This window comes from Camelus dromedarius, chromosome 32, assembly GCF_036321535.1.
Source record: "Camelus dromedarius isolate mCamDro1 chromosome 32, mCamDro1.pat, whole genome shotgun sequence".
In the NCBI taxonomy this organism is placed as follows: domain Eukaryota; kingdom Metazoa; phylum Chordata; class Mammalia; order Artiodactyla; family Camelidae; genus Camelus; species Camelus dromedarius.
In genome coordinates this window covers 23672202-23685165 of record NC_087467.1, presented here as the reverse complement: position 1 = coordinate 23685165, position 12964 = coordinate 23672202, and the positions used below count along the sequence as shown (strand labels likewise).

General features: G+C 56.8%; 1 protein-coding gene across 10 annotated transcripts in view; it reads right to left on the bottom strand.

Annotated features, from left to right (window-relative positions):
* Nucleotides 1-4812: 4812 nt before the first annotated feature.
* Nucleotides 4813-12964, bottom strand: part of LDLRAD4 (low density lipoprotein receptor class A domain containing 4) — a 120159-nt gene continuing 112007 nt past the window's right edge. For 8 of the 10 annotated variants that reach the window (XM_064481685.1, XM_031439263.2, XM_064481684.1 and 5 more), the window contains 2 exons: nucleotides 7112-7162; nucleotides 4813-6085 (listed from right to left, as the gene is read on the bottom strand). In XM_064481685.1, coding sequence (XP_064337755.1) covers nucleotides 5609-6085; nucleotides 7112-7162 — 528 coding nt within the window. In that variant the 3' untranslated portion in view covers nucleotides 4813-5608. The remainder of the gene's footprint in view (nucleotides 6086-7111; nucleotides 7163-12964) is intronic. The other 2 variants (XM_064481683.1, XM_064481687.1) reach the window with 1 other exon arrangement.

Here is a 12964-nt window from a genome sequence, read left to right as displayed (position 1 = left end):
AGACAGACTCCTGGTGGGTTTACCAAGCTGTCAGGTAGGAATCCTATGCGGAACCTTCCCTGTGACGAAAGTGTGCACCAGTCTTACCTTCCTGACGGAGGGCAAGGGGTGGCAGGGGTGTTCCGTAGTGTTTCCCAAAGGACTTGCTGAGGGAGACTGGACACCGCTCCAGAGCACCATGCAGTCTGTCAGGGACTGTCTGCTGTTTCAAGGGAGAGAAACCCTTTTCTTTCAGCTCTTTCCCTCTGTACGGGTTTCTAATCCCCTTTCCAAAATAATCTTAAGGACGTTAAGCCAGAATCTACAATGCGTGTTAACTAATGAGCTTGGGCCCATTACTATTATTTAAAGAGAATTTTAAGATTTCAGTTTCCAAAGTACGTTTCCAAAGTTTTTTACTAACAGAAATGCAAAAATAAACTATTGCCTGCAACCAAGCTAAAATCACTTATTCTAGTAGTTTGGTAGATTGTAGGAGGTTTTGTATGTTCACAGTCACATCATCTGTGAATCCATAAACTTACTTAGAGCTTAGAGACAGTATGATTCTACGGTCTCGGTGAAGGAGGCTTGGATTCCTTTTGCTGCATCGTCCCGGGTGGAACCTCGCAAGCCCAGAACTGCAGTCTGTGAGGGCGTGCGCCCTGCGTTCAACAGCTTTCCTGAGATGTCGTGTTCCTGGTTTGGGCTGAGTCAGCTCCAGTTTCTCTGTGATGCGTCCAGAAGCCTAAAGGTGACCTTGTCTCAGGTGAGGATCCTGAATGTCCTGTGTGGAACCCAGACCTGTGTGTGGTCCAAGCGGGCTGTTTATAGCGGATACGATGGTTCCTGAAAGTCAGAGCCGCACGGGGAGGGCCAGCCAGGGAGCTGCAAGGACCTTTCTGTGACAGGTTTTAAAGCACGTAGGTTTTCCCCCTTATGTGTGCTTTGTTTTTGAAAGATTTTTTTTAAAAAGAAACAGGAGACACATGTATATTACTGATTATTTTCAATGATTTTGAGCTATGGTTCAACCACAGCATTAAGAATAAGCAGAAAAGGCTGATTTCGTAGCACGCAGCACTTAGAGCAGCATTTTTCTTTGAAAGTACGTATTGCAGGTACAGACTGCAGCTCTCAGAACTGCGTCACCACTGCTCCGCTGAGGACGCAGACACTTGACAGCTGGAAACCTTTTTCCGTATGGGAACTGTGTTGAAAAGTAAGCACAAATGGCTGTTTAAGAAGACTTTAACGACTTGAGATTATCACAGCTCACGTGAACAACCACTGAAAAGCTCAGATACAGTTGTGCTTTTATTATAAGGCAGCCTCCTGGGGGTCAGGTGAACTAGACGCTGTGAGTAGTAGTGCACGCATTTTAAAACAGCTTTTAAACTAGAAAGCATGACTTCTGAATGCCACGCAAATGAACGAGGGTTGTAAAGAAGCAGTACCAGCATATCGCAGCCTCGGTAGCTCTGCAGGAAGGAGGCGATGGCGTGGTAACCGGTGCAGTGCCTCCGAGTCTGGAGCATCCTCAGATGACGCGCTGCTCAGCAGCCCTCCCAAGAGATGGAGGTGCGGGGAGGGGAGCCTTTCCGACAAGGAGCAGCCTCGGCCCCTAACCTGAACCCCCAGGCCTGCAGTTTGCAGTGAGCGGACGGCGGGGGCTGCTGACTTCTGGTCCCTTCGCACCAAGAGTTGAGAGAGGCGTCTTCAGTTTAAGGATCATCAGTAACTCGTTTCCTGGAGGACAAGGGTAGGATCTCATCATGTGCAGAATCAGAACATGCACCACAGAGCAGATGAAGAACGTGGGATTTATTAGAGTGAATGTCCTCTGACGGCAGAAAGAACTGGAAATACGTATCCGACGGGCAGAATCTGCTCATCACCTCTGGGCGGCACTGGAGAGGGTACCCACGTCCACAGTTCGTCCGTGGTTTTAGTGAAACTGTCACAGGCAGTTCCTTTTTTAAATATTGGGACATTCGAAGAAAAATGCAGAGGTCACAGCCGGACACCAAAAGCACAGCTGGAAGTGGGCGGGTCGGCGGTGACGGGACCCCCGACCAGCGGCAAAGCCGAGTTTGCTTTTGGGGCGAGACCAGCAGGGACACCAGAAGGACAGACATGAGACTTCACCTGGCTGACCCACAGCTAGTGTTTCTGGGACGGGGTCTTCACTCATGCGGACTGGCTGGTCCCGAGTTACCTTCACTGCAGACACTCCTTTGGTTCACAGGTTCCACAGCTTCAGTTTGTCGAAAAGGCAAGGAGACAGATGGTCACCAGTCATCTGGACAGGCCACTCCGCTTGCTCTGACGTAAGCTGTGTGGTTTTTATGAAACGTGCTGGGGTCTGCTCCCTGCCTTGTTCTACAACATGGGAGATAATGTCTTTTCATAAAGCAAGGTGAAAAACCAACATTTTTTCTGATTGTAACTAATACTGGTCCAACGAGCATTGCAGAAGGGGTTAGAATAAGTATCTGGTGGCACCAAAAAAGCTGTGGGGTTTTAAAAAAAATTTTAAGTGTTTTCACAGCAAACACGCACCTCTGATCGCCCACAGATGCTGGTCGCGGGCTGCCGCCTGCTTGTTCAGACTTGGTTCCCTTGTGTTACGATGCTGATGTTTAGTAGGAAAATTACATAGATTTGTATCTGAATACATCCATTTGCAAATTTCCTTACAAAAAAGGACAAAGCACATAGGCATTCACTAATTCTGTGCCATTTCTGTTAAAATTGGATCTACACGTGGTATCACGGTAGTAACAAGTGTCTGTTCTGCCCCCTGTGCAGGACAAGTGCGGCACACATCCCAGGCGTGAGCAGCGCGGCACAACGAAGCCGTGAGCCAGGTTCGCGCGTCTGCCCCAGCCCGTGGGGCTCTCAGCCTCGTGTCTCTCACAGGCACACGTCTGGGGCGCAGCCGCGGACACGGCCTGGTCCCTGCGCGCGTCTCACATCGGGAAAGCGGCAGTGGCTGCCTCCCCGGCCGTGAGTGTAAATGTGACCCGTGTGACACGCAGCGCTGACTGGGGGAGTGGAGTCACCTGAGCTGACACCTGGGGACGGCCACGTCTGTCCGCGTCCCTGCGTCAGGGGCAGGCCTGCCCTGGCGGGGTCCGAGTGTCAGGTTAGCCGCATTTGGGATGCATTTGTGGTCTGGGTCAGAGCACTGGCCGTGCCCCTTTAGACACGGCATCCTGGGGGGACTTGCTAACGCGGCACCACTGCGCCAAGGCCGCGGTAACCAGGGCAACCGAGAAGTGGAGGGTGGGGCAGAGGGCACATGTCACTGCGAGGCCCAGCGTCCAGCACTGCTGCTTCTGATGTTAGCCGTGCGGACAACATCTGAAAGTTAACAAAGAACTAGCATCCTTACTAGCTTTTCCTTCACAGACACTGTCGAGCTTTAGCAATTTTAAAAAGTGAAGAGTTGCACTAACTTGCTGCTACCCTAAGTGGTGAACCTCAAGAAGCAGCCTGCACACAGCAGACAGCAGGTGTGGGGGCCGCCCCCGGCCCCTGCCTCACGGCCAGGCCACCTCGTGGGCGCCTGGCGGCCAACAGCAGCAGGCGGGGCCGGCCCTAGGCCCCAAGAGCAGGCGGAGGGGAGATTCAGGCCACCTGTCAGGATGCAGCCTCTGGTTCTGAGGAGGGCGGGGACCGAGTGCATCCTTCCAGGTCTGGGCAGCTTTCAGAACGCTTGCCTTTGAGGCCTCCTCGTGGACTGATCGGAAGCTGAGACGCGCCCGTGAGTGCACGGCCCTGCGCCCTCCCCTAGCTTGAATGAGTGGACCTAAGTGTCATCCTTGTGACAACCCTTCCTGAGTGTGACACAGCGTGCTCTGCTGTCTGCAGCTTTGGGCTTCTGTGGTGTGGAGGGCAGGGGCTGCCTGTCAGGCTCTTTAACCCTGAATTTTGGTTCAGGTAGAAGAACAGGTCAATTTTGTGTAGCAAACTCTTCTGTACTAAAGGACAGCCTCTGTCTGAAAAACACTAGACTTCCTGAAAAAGCTAACAGATGCCTGAGAGTTCCTGTAAGTGGGACTCACATCCTGGGAGTTGCTGAGCTGGCGAGGTCACAGCAGGAGGACTGGCGCCTGGAGCCTCAGCTGCCACCGCCAGGCACCCTGCGACCCTCCCAGAGACAGCAGCCCCATCACGAGTGCCTAAACCGCCGCTTCTAACCTGGACCCTGGGCTCCACCGATGGGCTGTGTCCTCACAGTCACGCCTCTTTCCACACCCAGCGGCCAGACCTGGGAAGGAGCACAGATCTAGGTCACCTCTGCTCTGGGTCGAGGGGAAGCTGACTTAATTTGCGACCTTGGCTTTTGAACCAGGTCACTGCAGAGGCCCAGCTGCAGACCATCAAGACCTGGTTTCATCTGTCCACACCTCTGGAGGGCAGTTCTCCACGGCAGCTGAGAGGGAACAGCTTCTGTCTGGAAGACAGTGAATTTGAATGACATGACTGTCTTGCCAGTGCCACTGTGTGTGAATTACCAGGAACAGCTATGACTAACAGTCGGCAACGCTAGCTTTCTAGCTGCATTTAGCTGCAGTGTTGTGGTTTCCACCCTTTGCTCTGAGATGCTCCCCGCCCTGCACCTGAGACTGGCCTGCAGTTCTGGCGTCCAGTGCAGAGGCTGAGTGACCCCCAGGAGTGTGGCTGGTTCTGCGTCCCGTGTCCCTCCCAGGGGGGGGGCCAGCAGGCTGCACAGGAGGGTCCGCCAAGTCTCGCAATGACCAGCCATCCAGGAACGGACACAGTGGACACTGAGAAGTCACGTTGCAACGGCACAGAATAACCACCTTGCATTTTAAACAATTTATTGCATAAAATAAGATGTGCATCTTGAGTATATTCCATGCTACAGTGAAATAAATCTACATCACTGAGGAAACCGCGCCACTGGAGGATGGGGGCGGCACCAGGCGTCGGGCCTAACAGTGAAACACGCAGCCTGAGAGCCCGCGAGGACGCAGCACCTCCTGTCCCGGCGTCTCCAGGTGCTTCGTGACGCGTCACTGCTGTGCCGTGACTTCCTGATCAGCGTCGGTGGCGTATGTTACACTCCTGCCTCGAACATCCTTTCGTGCATGGCTGTGGGGTCGAGGGCCTGAAATAATCCACAGGTGAAAAGACAGCACACAGAACTTCAGGTAAACTTCCTCATAATCTTAAACATAGTGCAGCTTTCAAAAACACAGCATCACAACACAAACTGACTCCCTGCATTCGTTTGACCTCTCCACTCTCTACCTTGGCACACAAAACAGGAATTTAGAATCATTTTTAAAGCCGAAGTTCCACAGTTTGGGGGAAAGCAAACTAGCAATTCTTCCCCACAGACTGTAATAACGCTTCCTCCGCATCTGGTTCATGGTACAACAGGCCATTCTGACGCCTTCCTGTCACGTCTGCTCTCAGTTAATCAGGTGCCTCTGTGGGCTTTACTTCATGGTGTCGTCACAGCACCCCTTTCTCTGTTCCACGTGAGCAGCTCCCCTGAAAGACCGCTGTGCACGCTGCAGGACCGCATGTGCAACTGACCCCGTCGTGCCGGGCGGGGCAGCGCCTTCTGCCTCATCCTCACAAGGCTGTCGGGTCAGACAAGGTTCCCAGGCTTCCTGTCCATGCCCCCGCTGTGTGCGCTGCCGTGTGGGGGGAGGGCGAGAGAGGCGCCAGGGTCGGGGCCCGTCACCTCGCTGTAGGCCGGGGGCGGCCCCTCCATCCTCCCGTTGCTGCTGCAGGTGCTGGCGCTGATGCCCGAGTGGCTGCTGGGCGGGCAGGGGCCCCCCCCATACACGGAGGCGTCCATCAGGTCACTGTCAAATATGGTCCGGTTGGGCGGGGCCCGCACAGACTCCCGGTTGAGTTCCAGCTGCTGCTCAGCATCCCGCAGCTGCAAGGTGCAGGGCCCCTGGTAGGGAGGTGGCTCCTCCCCATCCGACAAGGAGATGGTGGGGGGCAGGTCAATCTCGTGCTGCACGTAGGGGTAGGTGGGCTGGAAGCGGCTGAACCGACCCCTCTGGAGAAAGGACGGGGCAGCCAGCGCATCCGGGGACCGCGAGGTGCATATGACCTGCAAGCGAGAGAGAAGCGGCTGGGAGACGCTGTGCACAGGGACCAGCACCGACGCCTCGGGTCCGGAACCCACGCCTGGACTGTGTGCTCTCCTGTCGGAAACTCAGAAAGACCGTTCCAGAGAAAAAGCAGCCTTCTTACTCTTCGTGGCTTCATCACTCACCTCGCCAAGCCCAGGCTGGCTCAGCACCGGGTAAGTGGTTTACCTGAAGCGTGGGTGTGGGGGAGGCGCCCTGCTACGTGGGCCCCTCCTGCTGGTTCGTGGGGCGTAGGGAGGGGCTGCCCCCACGTGACCTGCCCCTGCCCTGCTCCTCACTCCTCTGCCTGCAGCGTAAGGACGGGTGGCCCCACAGCTCTGGCACCTGTCTCGGGGCCCGGGCTGCACAGGTGGGTCCTTGGAGCAGGTACAGGGCGCTGGGTTCACTTATGAATTTATGGAGCTTGCTGCCCCTATCAGTGACTTTCACATCAGGAACAAGTGACTTTCTGGGTTCTAATTTTTCCAGTTTCTTCTTTCTGAATAGAATTTTCCAATAATTTAGTACTGACATGCAAAATGTTTTCTATTCCAAAGTAAATATGATTATAGACTTTTTTTCCCCAAAAAGGATCCAGGCATTTGGTTTCCTACATAGTCTTCTATCTACTACACCACCCAGGTTTCCTCCAGAGGAAGGACGTATATCCATCCGTCGGCATCTCTGACACCACAGATTTAACTTAAACTAAAAAACTGTCATTTTTACAGTCATCCTATATTAGCCTGGGAGACAGAATAAATCATGCTGCAGTGCTGACAGACTCTCCCACACCCCGCACCTCATGAGCAGCCCGAGGCACCAGGTGAAGTTCAGGAGTCTTGACCTACTCTCTGGAAGGAGCCTTGGCACCGAGAGTCCCTGGGAGAGTCGAGGAAGACCCCGCCCCACCTTTCAAACCAAGTGAGGCTTGGTGTGAGGGTCACTCCCTTCCTGCTCGGGGCCCGCGGCTCCTGCCACCCACCTGCCCCCGTCCGACCCCTCACCTCCGAGGCGGGCAGAGGTCCAGAGCCGTCCAAAGGCCACAGGCGCCCTTCCTGGCGGGGGGACAAGACACCACAGGAAGACGTTAGTTTCACGCGCAGCACCAAAGCCAAGGGACCACACTCCTGTGACAAAAGGCCCTTCACACCTGCACCCCCAGGGAGAACCGCAGCCACGGCGAGTCAGACAGTGCAGGCCTCCCCCCGGGAGCCCTGAGGCCAATCCACAGTCTATACACGTGTGTTTTGAAGCTCAGGTGTCACCGAGCTGTTCGGTCCACATCTGGACGCAGAGGGTCAGCCCTCGCGTGGGCATCCCCACCCACGTGTGTCAAACCGGGACTGTCCGTCCACATTGCGAACACGGAGCTTCTGAAACCTGAGAACCCTACAGCGTCTTCTCCAGATTGATTCTTCAGTACAAATGTTCACAAAGTGGGTGGAACCTGACATCTCGTTTTTTCAAAAATGTCTGGCCAGACTAACAGGGTGACATGCAAACAGAAGGCGTGGCTGAGGGTCACTTCTGACACCGTGAACTTGTTGACAAAGCATTTCAATTTGTAACCCTTCCGAGCCCAAACTGCTGGCGACCAGCAGGGTCCACTGAGCTCCTGTGACTGTAATAAGAGACCTGGAGGAAGGGGCGCCTGTATTTTTGTACTCCCAGGATATGCACACGTGACCTTGTGGCATCACTCGGCCTCCTGTGGCCTAAAGGTGCCCCTGGCAAACCTGGGAGGCCCAACAAGCCCCAGGTATTCCGAAGCGAAGGCCACCTCCCAGCTTGCCCGCGGCGGCCGCGGTCAGAGCAAGTCTGGGCTGAAGGTCTGACTCCACAGCCACACGAGGGCAACAGTGACAGAGCAACCCTGACCCTGTGTCCAGCCCCTGGCTGCTCCCGCGGTGAGGACGGCACAGACACCCCCGACGCTTCTAAGACTCGCCGTTTCACCCTTGCTCTCTTCCCACCCTTCAGACCCGAGCTCAGTGTCCTCCTGCCTCCAGAGTCCACCGAGACCCGGCGACAACACACAGCATGGCATCACCAAGTGAGGTGGGAGGGGACCCGGAGAGCATGGCACATTTCCTGACAATGGCAGTAACCATTCTCAGTGGCCGTGCTCAGAATAACCATTCTTGTAGGGAAATAAATTCCCTAGAAATGAGCAACTGGAAAAACTCACCAAATACACATCAATGTCCCTGATTCTAAATCCATTCATGCTTCCTGGTCCCCCTGCTGGCGATCTTGGCAGTGTCACCCCCTCCTGGTTTCCACCCTGACCTCTGGCCACTCTGCTCCAGGCTCTGCGTGGGGTTAAATGCTGGAGTCCTGCGGGGGGGAACCCCGCCCTCCACGGCTGACAGGGCCATCTAGGGGACAGTCCCCGCTCTCACAGGTTCCAGTCCCTCCGTGGCACCACGCCTGCTGTTTCAGTAACACTTAACTCTCCCTGAAAACTGCCCCTTCCGCTGCGTCCCTGTCACAGAACGCCCGCCCCTCCGGCCTCAGCACCTGCCACACGGGAGACGTTACAGCCACCAGACTGCTGTGCAGAGAACCATGACCAGAAGATGAGTGGGTCCAGAAGGCCTGGAGCCAGCCCTGCCCCAGGCCACGCTGCCCTCCTGGTGAGGTGAGCTCCTCTGACCAAGACCTGCCCTGGGGCCACAGGCCCTCCAGCCTGCTCCCTCAAAGGCCCGCAGAGTCAGGTCAAGAAGTGGTACCTCGTGCCGAGACCCTTGGGTTTCTTCGTCTCCAGATACCGGGGAGGAGGGGGCCTTGCGCACATCTGGCATTGCACCTCCTGACAGAACCAAGCTCCTCTCAGCAGGGGAAGCACTCCTAGTCTCGGCTGATGCCCATACTGTCATGTTGTGTTACATTCGGAGTAAGCCATGAGGCGAGGTGACAGCAGTTCACAGAATTCTGAGCAACAGGAACAACACTGCTGGCATTTTCACAGAAGCCCAAAAGCACCCTCAGCCGTGTCCTCGTCAGGTCGGCAGCGCAGGGAAGGAAGCAGCCCCGCTGCCCGCAGGTCCACCCAGCCTAGTAAGTTTGAAATCAAGACGTGAGAAACTTCCAACTTTTCTCCACTGTTATTTTGGCCATGGGTGGGGGTCCCCTGTGACATCACAGGGATTTCAGGGTGGACTTTTCCATTTCTGGGACTTTGACAGGACCGTACCGACACCCGAACAGCATCAAGTCTTCAGTCCGTGAGCACGACACAGCTTCCCTTTATTTGTGTCGAATTTCTTCCAGCCACATCACATAGTTCTCAGTGTGCAAGTCCTCCACCTCCTTGGTTAAATTTACTCCCACGTATTTCATTCTTCTTGATGCTGTTGTAAAATGAAAGTTTTCTTAATGTCTTTCCCGAGTGTTCACTGTTAGTGCAAAGAAACGCAACTGATTTGGGGGCTGACTGTGTGTCCTGTAACCTGACGTGGCTTCTTTCGTTAAATTTTTACACTGAAATCTGTTTTTATAGGTCAGCTGCATATGGTTCAAGCTGAGTAAAGTGTGCTGTCCCTCTGCTCCTAGTAGATGGCCGGCCACCGCCTGGCTCACCGTCCAGCCGGCCGGGCTGCCTGGGAAGACAGACATCAGTGACATGTGCCAACATCTCTCAAGGCTGTGTCTGGAGTTCTTGGGCCCTTTATTGTCTTCCTGTTACTTGGCGGGCTCAGATAAGGAAAAGGAGTCCAGACAGTCTCAAAGCTCTGCAGCCACACAGACCAGGCCCCACAAACTGAGGCAGGGCGCCCTCAGAAACCCACTGCTCAGCATTTGCTTTTCCTGGGACTGAAGGCTGGGTCCATCGTTTTCTCTTCATCCAGACGGTGGCTTCCACCAAATGCAGGGCCGGTCCGTCCCTCCCCAGGCCCCCCTGGACGGCATCTCAGGGACGCTGCGGTGATGCAGGCTGACCGGCCTCGGCCAACAGTCTCCCTCCGTCCCGCCCTTGGCAGGAGAGGAGCTAGCCCAGGGCGTGTCCTTCCACACACCCTGCTGCAGGCGGCATGGGGCCGTGTGAGGAAGAAGGAGCTGGGGAGGCGCCCTGACGACAAAGCAAACCTTCCGAATCAGGGCAGACTCGGCCCAAAGGAGCTGCTGGTCCTGCCCAGCATTTCCCAGAAGACTCCCTGAGAACCAGGGACGTACGGGGATCCTGAGATCCAGTCTTACTAACCTCAGTCTCGCCTCCCCCTTTGGCCAGAGTAGAAGCCCATTAGGAGAGGGCAGCTCATGCCAGGGAGTGGAGTCTCCTCAGCCAAATCAGAACGGCTGCATGTTCAGCTCCTTCCTCAAAGACAAACCCCAGTACTTTCCATCCTGACTGTCAGGTCTTCCATGAGAACATACACAAATAACCTCGGCCCACAGTGTTAAACCAGGTCTCCTGGAGCTGATGGGTCAGATGACCGGCACTTCTCGGTATCAGTTTACAAGAAACCCCCTTCTTGCCAGCGTGGTCATGGAGACCTCACATCGTTCTAGAACAAATGGGCCAAAACGCCCCAGAAGTGGGGGGTCCCAGCAAGGCGCAGGCTGAGACCTCAGGATGCTCGCCCGCCGCAAGGCCAGCAGGGGGCATCCCGCACCCACAAGCTGCGAGCTAGCAGCGTGCGCTCCAGGGACGCCAGACCTGGGGCAAGTGAAGGGCTTTCGGGAGATCGCAGGTGCTCAGATAGCAGACACGGAACCATACGCCCGCAGCGGCCCACACCCCGTCTTCAGTCACCTCCCTCTAAGGGGTGCAGACCCGGACCCGCCGTGCTGCATCAGTCCGCGGGGCTCCCCGCGCCCAGACCCTCTGAGCCCTCGAGAAGAGGCTGGTTGGGATGCTGAGGGAGGGCCCCCTGAAAGGCTGCAGTCGCACCCCTCCCCACATGCACAGGTGGCCCCCAGGAGTTGGGGGAAATGCCAGCCAGCACTAGTCGGGTGGACACTGCTACCCGGGAGGCTGGGGATCGCGTGGTCATGTTGGTCCACGTCCAGTTGCCAGGGGAGCTGTTCCCAAGGCAGGGTCCCTGACCAAGACCCCGGGTGGTGCGCATTCCCTGTGGCCCCTCCGCCCCTCCTTCCAGTTGCTAGCCACGTTCTCTTCCCTCTGCAGACGAAGCCAGACCAGCCGTCACCCACAGGTGTCAACAGAGCCTGGCACCTGCCGAGGTCAGGGCCTTCTGACTTGGGGTCAGAACCCTTGTTCATCGTGGGGTCTGCCCTGCACACTGGTGGATGTGCAGAGCATCCCTGCAGCCCCTGACCCATGCCCTGAGCTGTGACAGCCAATCCATCTCTCAACACTGTCAAACTTCTGGGTGGGGACCACGAGCCCGATGATCAGACAGCTCTCCCAGAGCTGGGGTAAGAGTGGCGGCATCTCCTAGACCTTGTGCGGGAGATGCAGATAGTTGGGGGCAGGAAGCACGCTCCCCGACACATGCTCTCTGGGCCTGCACCCACATCCAGGAGGAGGAGGACCAGACGGGAGGTGGAGGGACAGCCTGGGCCTGAGCCGCCTGGTCACGCATGAACATGGGCCTCCAGTGCTGGAACATCACTAAGCAGTACCCACGCCCCCCTTCTCAGGAGGAAAACCCGCGCCTTGAGAAGCCCAGCCCACCGAGGCCACGCAGAGGAAGAGCAGTGGAGTCAAAGGAACCAACCCGCTGGCGCGCGGCCCGAGCTCTGCCTAATAAGCACAGGACGGGCTCCCTCGGGCAGACCTGCAAGTGTCTGGTGACAATGCCCGGCGACGCAGGTGGGGCCTCTCAGACGTGCCCTGTGGTGTATGGCCTGGAAAGAGCCTTTGGGAAGTCACAATTTCCAAAAAGGGAGGCTGGCGCTCAGCAGCCCCAGGAGAGGGTGGGCGCAGGCCAGCGGCGGCCCCTGGGCCCACCTCCAAACCCAGCAGGAGACTCCATCTGTGTTTCCGCCCTGTGGCCTGCCGGCCTGCCCACCCTCCCGCCCGGTCTCTGCTCTCAGGGCGCCTCAGCCAGCACAGACGGTGTGGACAGGACACGTCAGTATGCGCAGGAGCCTGACTCTCAGCCGGGTGTCGGGCCGGTGCTGCTGTCGCACTAGCTCTCCGTCCTGTCTAAATCTGGGAGGATTCCAAGTACACCGGCCTCTGCGCCCCGGCTCCACATCCACGGGTTCTACACCAGCCCTGCAAGTTCCAGCCACCAACCACGTGGCACTTAAAACCGCTGATGCATGGTGCACATCACACTGGGCATGTAACCTAGAGACGCAGGTCCCGTGCACACCCCACCCTGTTTCATATGGGGACTTGAGCACCTCTGGTTTTCTCATCCGTGGGGGTCCCGGATCAGCGCCCTGGACCCTGCGGGCAATGGCACCTTGTGTTCAGACCCTGACAAGAGTGAGATCCTCCTGTGGGCAGAGAGTTGCCCTTATTCACCACGGGGCTCGGGGTCTGGACCTCTGGGACCCATGCTGCTGGGGTGACAGAGGACCCACAGAGAGAGACTGTCACCGCGTGAGGGAAGCCGCAGTCCCAGGGCTGGAGGGGCTTGGGGCTAGCAGCCCAACCAGGAACCTGGGACGAGGAAGGGGACAGCAGAGGACGAGAGCAGGCCTGACCTGCAGCCCCAGGGCACTAGCTCACCGCTGTGGTTTGAGGGGAGGCACACAGCAGCCCCCCACCTGTCCTGGGCGGCCAGGTGTGCGCAAAGCAAGCCTCAGCTCCAGCCCTGGGCCAGCAGGCCTGAGGACTCCGAGCAGCTCTGTCCCCCAAAGGATCCCAGGGGCCCTGGGCCTGGCAGCCTGGCCACCATTCCCGCCAGGCTGGCTGCCTCCCATACTCACGATGGCCC